Source organism: Ipomoea nil, unplaced genomic scaffold, assembly GCF_001879475.1.
Source record: "Ipomoea nil cultivar Tokyo-kokei standard unplaced genomic scaffold, Asagao_1.1 scaffold1310, whole genome shotgun sequence".
Taxonomy (NCBI): Eukaryota; Viridiplantae; Streptophyta; class Magnoliopsida; order Solanales; family Convolvulaceae; genus Ipomoea; species Ipomoea nil.
The window spans coordinates 1-6598 of NW_017617738.1; the positions used below are offsets into that span (position 1 = coordinate 1).

Consider the following 6598-nt stretch of genomic DNA (forward strand, 5'->3'; position numbering starts at 1 on the left):
TACGCCACCAATACCACGTGTAGACAACAACACAAAGTGTGGACCAAACAGGCTTTGATACCATCTTATAATCTAAGATTGGGCCAAAGTCACTCAATTGTGCTATAATGCACATGGACCAAACTACACTAAAAGATTAGTTAGTCTAACCCATGGCCTTATAAATCCATATGTTCTCTCTTATTATTTCAATGTGGGACTCTTAACAGAACTTATTAATTTTAATGTTGTAGATCTAGGTTACACTTGGAAGTTTGAATGCTAGTTCATGTTGAGCAACTTGTGCTTTAGTTGGTTTATCCCATATGTCTTGAACTAGTTTGTGATCTCTCTATTTACTCGAATAATTCAGGTAATGGCTAGCAAGACAAAGATATATATTGTTATGGAATTTGTTACCGGTGGCGAACTGTTTGACAAAATTGTATGATTTCTCTCTCTCTCTCTCTCTCTCTCTCTCTCTTTGCATTTATCTTCTATACGCGGTGCTTCTTGTACTATCCAATAAAAACAATGTCTTTGTCTTTCTTTTCTTTTTATAACCAGGCTAGTAAAGGAAGGCTGAAAGAAGACGAAGCAAGAAAATATTTCCAGCAGCTAATCAATGCAGTAGACTACTGTCACAGTAGAGGTGTGTGCCACAGAGACCTCAAGGTAAAATATTACCAGTTTCCCTTCTTTTCGGTTTGGAAAAATTGACAGTGATCGAGGCAGGATGGTTACAAAGTCCTGTTGTAATCTTGGCCGTTTTGTGTTTATAGCCTGAGAATTTGCTGCTGGATGCCAGTGGATTTCTCAAAGTTTCAGATTTTGGATTGAGTGCTCTTCCGCAGCAACTTCGGGTGCGTTTTAACCTTTCTTGCCAAACTTGGTGTCGCGATAATACATCTATTTAAAAATAAAAAATAAAAATTACTCTGTTTAATGTATTGATTTTTATAATTTGAAGCTGATTCCGTTTATATCTCTTCTTAGGAAGACGGGCTACTGCACACAAAATGTGGGACGCCAAACTATGTTGCTCCTGAGGTACTTACACGAGCTTTGGTATAACTTTGTTTCTTGCCCTTCAAGAGTTTGGTTTTGATTCCCTACTGTTTGCTTCTGTACTTGCAAGGTGATCAACAATAAAGGCTATGATGGAGCGCAGGCAGATCTTTGGTCCTGTGGTGTGATCCTTTATGTATTCATGGCTGGTTATTTACCCTTTGAAGAATCTAATCTTATGGCATTATATAAAAAGGTGAACAATATTACCGAACTTTGTTAACATATTTGACCTACAGAGTGAAGTTTCATTAAATTTTTATTTATTCTTTTTTGGCAAGATGTGACTGGAATATAGAAGTGCTTAATTTTTGGAAACCAATATTAAACCCACAGCCACTACTCGAGGGTGTGCACTGGGTAAATCCCGTCTTGTGACTCTAGCTGGCAAAGAATCACAAGAAGGTAAACCAATCTAGGTTGTTCATAGCTGACCGGCTCAAACAAAGAAGGCTGGGATTCGAACTCGTGACCTTGTGGCTAACAGTTTGTATCCTTAGCCATCTTGGCTGGGGTTACCCCCATGATGCATTTTTATTTGTAGCCTAGAATAGATATACATAATCTCACATCTTAATCTGATGTGCAATCACTGTTCACCATGCCTTCGAGGAACATTCCTCGCAAGGTTTGGATGTGTTAGTTTTTATATATTTATTTGAGCTGCACTTTTCTAATTTAATGCTTGTTTTTATCCAGTTATGTATGTTCTATGTCTATCCTTGATTGTTGAAATTGCTCAGTACTATACACTTTACACAATTCTGAAAAAAAACCATAAAATTTTTACTATTCATTACTTTGCAGATATTGAAGGCTGATTTTACATGTCCACCATGGTTCTCCACAAGCGCAAAGAAACTAATTAAAAAAATCCTGGACCCCAATCCTCAGACGGTATGTTGATTTTATGCCCCTTAAGAAAGGAGGAAAATCGAGATTATGCAAAGATAATTCCTTTCAGCAAAATTTTGCATTTCTCTTCTGGTCCATTTTTTTTTTTTTTTTTTTCAATTCACATACGCTTTAGTTACTTTTTTTCACTACCGAATTTTACCTGTGGAACTGATTAGTTTTATTGTCTGGAACAGCGTATGACATTTGCTGAGGTCATTGGGAATGATTGGTTCAAGAAGGGCTATAAGCCGCCAGTTTTTGAGCAGGAAAATGTTAATCTTGATGATGTGAATGCGATCTTTAATGAATCAGCGGTATTTTTATAAACTTTTTTATTGGCAGCAAGTGTGGTAATGTTAGACGATGTATGGTGTTTTAAAACATCACTTATATAACGGCTCTTTTGAAACAGGACGCTTCAAATCTTGTTGTCGAGAGACGGTTAGAACAACGGTCTACTGCACCACTGTCTATGAATGCCTTTGAACTAATTTCTAAATCTCAGGGCCTCAATCTTAGCTCTCTTTTCGAAAAGCAAATGGTAGCCCTTTGGAACTTATAATGTCAAAGTCCAGCTACTTGCTTTAGTTCCAAACTCTTTTGTAAAAATTTTATTTGTTTCTCATATTTCGCGTTGTTTAATGACGAGCTGCAATCTGGCTGACCATCTTTTCTGAATAGGGGCTTGTTAAAAAAGAAACTAGATTTACATCCAAACGTCCTGCCAGCGAGATAATCTCAAAAATCGAAGAAACCGTTGCACCGTTGGGATTCAATGTGAGGAAGAATAACTATAAGGTATGGTCGTGTTTATATGCCTCGACTTTCTTGTGTCTCATCTTAATTCTGTTGAAAAATAAAGAGTTAGGTTTATCTATAGGGTTGTGTCTGTTTATGAATAGGTGTCAGTTTATGGATAGGTACTTACAGTTATGTGTTTGTATATATATATATATATATATATATATATATATATATATATATATGTACTATGTTTCTTTGTTAGAAACAGAGATAATATAGAATCATATATTTTCTATATCTTTCAGTCTTATATACATTTTCATTCCTTGATTCTTCATCTTTGCTTCCGCCTAACTAACGGGTGGTTGTTATTCTCCACCGGCCATGCCTTTCCATCTTCCAAAACATATGATCTATTAGCTCTAAGCTTTGCACGAACTAAACATTTTGATGAGAAAATTGAATAAGCGGTTATTGGTTACCATGGTGAAACATTACCCGAGGGAAAGATACACATGAGAAAATTAAATTTGGTTAATTAGTAGTCATATCGGTGATTATCTAATGTAGTATTTCCTTATCTTTACCAGTTAAGGCTTGCTGGGGAAAAGACTGGTCGCAAGGGTAATTTGTCCGTTGCAACAGAGGTAAGTTTGTTCACTGCACACTTTCGATCTTGATGATTTTCCGATATTTGTTTAGATTATTTGAAATCGAACTTAAAACTCAATGCAGATTTTTGAGGTGGCCCCTTCGCTTTACATGGTAGAGCTTCGAAAAGCCGAAGGAGATACCTTAGAATTTCACCAGGTGCAGCATTTTATAATTTCTCTTTGGCCATGATTAGCGATAGTTAGGATTACAAAGAAAAGTTCGTATAACCCACGGGGGGTTACGTTGTAGCTAGTCCCGTATTTCGGTTCGTCTAGTTTCTGCCACTTATTAGGTGCCATCATTCATTCATGCATGGCAGCTAAGCATACCTAAATGCATACTATTTTAGCCTTGTTTGTATTAGTAGACAAAATCATCAGTCAAAGATTACAATGTGGTCTGGTTCATCGAATGGAAACAAAGGGGGATTTGGAACAAGATTTCATACAGAATGGAAAAGGAATACTATTTTATTGTTCTGTTTGCAGATAATAATACAAAATGAATAATATTCCCTAGGTTGGTTTAAGAAATGAAAAAGTAATAATAAATAAATAGTAATATGACCGAAATATCTTCGATTGTAACATTGGTGTTATCTCTTTGTTTGCAGTTCTACAAGAACCTATCAGTTGGGTTGAAGGATATTGTTTGGAAAACTGACCAGGAAGTGAGAGCAGAACGCGAAGCTGGTTAGTACATTTTGATTTATGCATTAACTACGATTAAGAGTCCGACATTGAAAAAAGTAAAGAGAGAACATATGGGTTTATAAGTCTACAGGTTAGACTAGATAATTGATTGGATTTAATTTTAGCGTGGTTTGGCCAATGTGCATTATAGCCCAGTTGAGTGACCTTGATCCAATCTTAGATTATAACATATTAGAGTCTGTTCGGTCCACTTTGTGCTCGCTTGTTCTGTCCAGAGCTTTCGTTTGGGGTTTATAAGGTCACGGGTTAGCCTAGCTAATTGATTGGATTCAATTTTTTAATGTGGTTTAGCCCATGTGCATCAGTTGAGTAACCTTGACCCAATCTTAAATTATTATAACATAGTATCAGAGTCTGTTTGGTCCACTTTGTGCTTGGTTGTTCGGTCCAGAGCTAACTGAAATTCGCTTATTTCAGTCAAGTTAATTGGTCTCTCAACTGCGGGAAAACAGAACTAGGGAATTGCTCCATTACAGTGTCATTAGACTTTGATATGACTGTGCAGTTGAATTTCAAGATTCTAAAACTTTAAAGTCAGAGGTTTTATCACATGCTTGGTTGGATGTCTTTTTGTCACTTGTCTTTTCGCTGTGTCAACGCTTTTACACAAAGTAAACAGGCAGAATCATCGATTGCCCTTTCCAGTTGCATAGTCTCCATCTGCTACATTATTGCCATCCTAGGAGATATTTCATTTTATCATTGATTCTTGTATCACTGGGTTTTCTTTTCTTCCGCGAATTTTATTTTGTGTGTTCTCCCTCGAGGCATGCCATCTGGGGTGTCCTCGGGGAATTGAACTTATGGTTCTCGTTCTTGCACAGGTGCAGGCACCGTGTCAGCGTAGTTCTGGCTGGATTTTCGTGTTCTCCCTCGAGGCATGACATCTTGAGTGGCCTCGGGGAGTGAACTTATGGTTCTCGTTCCGGGCACTGTGTCAGCGTAGTTCTGGTTGGATTTTCGTGTTCTCGGTTAAAGCTTCAGCAACATGTACATTATTATTTGCCCTGTTCAACTCATACTACAGATGAAATGGTTTGGAACAAACTATGCCACTTCTGGATGTGTATAATGACTGACTGAATCTTCATTTTTATAATAATCATCCTGAAACTCTATAAAGTAATTTTTATGTTTTTCATTCTTCATTTTATTTTCATATTTGCAAGGAAAATGAAAATTCACTCCATGTTAAATAGTTGATGAGCTCATGTAGTGTCTAAAGAAGAATGTTTTCTTACTTTTGAGTAAACAATTTTTTTTTTGTTTTTTTTTTTTTTTTTGTTTTTTTGCTTTTCATTAATGCCCGCTTAGTTCGTTAAAAATATTTGAGGAATGAAATTAAAATTTCATGAAAAAAAATTACTAGAAAGATTAATTATGTTGTTTGATTGGTAAAAAAGAAATTATTAGAATATCACAAAATTTGTGTGAGATCGTCTCACGATTTTTTACCCTGAGCTGGTTGGGTCAAGATGAAATGTAATACTTTTGAAAAAAAATGTAATACTTTTACATTTTGATTTGAAAGTATTATATTTTCCTTTAAAAGTTTATTACATTTGCAAGTAACAAACAATTGTCAACATTATTTATAAGAGAAATTGTAATACATTTGATAAAAAAAGTAAAATACCTTTATATCAAAATGTAAAAGTATTATATTTTGTTCTAAAAATATTACGTTTTCCCGATAAGAAACAAACATTTTATTACTAATTAGTATTACATTTTTTAAGTATTAAATTTTCATATTGATTCGACTCGATCTGTCTCACGGATAAGGAACATTTTATTACTAATTAGTATTACATTTTTTAAGTATTAAATTTTCATATTGATTCGACTCGATCTATCTCACGGATAAAGATTTGTGAGATGGAGATTAATATTATTAAGGATATATGAGACTTACATTAGTCATCTATGTATTTGTCTTTTCTCCTCTGTACACTATTTATAGTTATTGAGTTTACAGTGATAATTCATTCAGTTCTATAAACTCTATATAATATCAAGAGCCTAAAATCTCCTACGAAAGCTTTATATATATATATATATATATATATATATATATATATATATATATATATATATATATATATATATATATATATAGGGAATGGTTCAGAAGCGGGTATAGCTTCCCGTGCGGTTAGATCTGAGCCCTTGATCAAATCTAGATCAACGGCTTTAATCAATGAAAATTTAAAAATTAAAAAAAAAACACGTGTCTGGAAGTAAGAAGCATAAGCTAAAAATGGCACACCTTAAGTGTTATATCTTAAGCACAAATTTACGCACATTAAGTACAAAACACACGCACATTAAACACAAAACTCACGCACTTTAAGTATTAACTCACAGACCTTAAGTTTCAACAACTACGGACATTAAGCACAAACTCACGCACATTAAGTACAAAAACCATGCACATTAAGCATAACCTCACGCACAATAAGCACAAAACCCATGCACATTAAGTATTAATTCACAGACGTTAAGTTTCAACAACTACTGACATTAATCACTAACCTCACACA

General features: G+C 34.7%; 1 protein-coding gene across 2 annotated transcripts; it reads left to right on the top strand.

The window, feature by feature from the left end:
• Positions 1-314: 314 nt before the first annotated feature.
• Positions 315-5331, top strand: LOC109185099 (CBL-interacting serine/threonine-protein kinase 23-like). 2 transcript variants are annotated; one of them, XR_002054938.1, is made up of 14 exons: positions 315-424; positions 547-654; positions 762-842; positions 976-1029; positions 1118-1243; positions 1855-1944; positions 2139-2258; positions 2357-2485; positions 2626-2742; positions 3279-3335; positions 3424-3498; positions 3956-4034; positions 4880-4971; positions 5007-5331. XR_002054938.1 is itself a non-coding variant. In XM_019335098.1 (14 exons), exons 1-13 carry the CDS (start codon positions 356-358, stop codon positions 4900-4902), a joined length of 1128 nt encoding a protein of 375 aa, XP_019190643.1. In that variant the 5' UTR covers positions 315-355; the 3' UTR covers positions 4903-4927; positions 5022-5331. The 2 variants fall into 2 exon arrangements, 1 of the variants encoding a protein (XP_019190643.1); XM_019335098.1 differs by having other exon boundaries at positions 4880-4927; positions 5022-5331.
• The last annotated feature ends 1267 nt before the right edge of the window (positions 5332-6598 follow it).

Coding starts and splice junctions, on each gene's coding strand:
- LOC109185099 (XM_019335098.1), top strand. CDS start 356: ATGGCTAGCAAGACAAAGATATATATTGTTATGGAATTTGTTACCGGT. Junction 2,259..2,356: donor CGATCTTTAATGAATCAGCG/GTATTTTTATAA, acceptor CTTTTGAAACAG/GACGCTTCAAATCTTGTTGT. Junction 3,499..3,955: donor ATACCTTAGAATTTCACCAG/GTGCAGCATTTT, acceptor CTTTGTTTGCAG/TTCTACAAGAACCTATCAGT.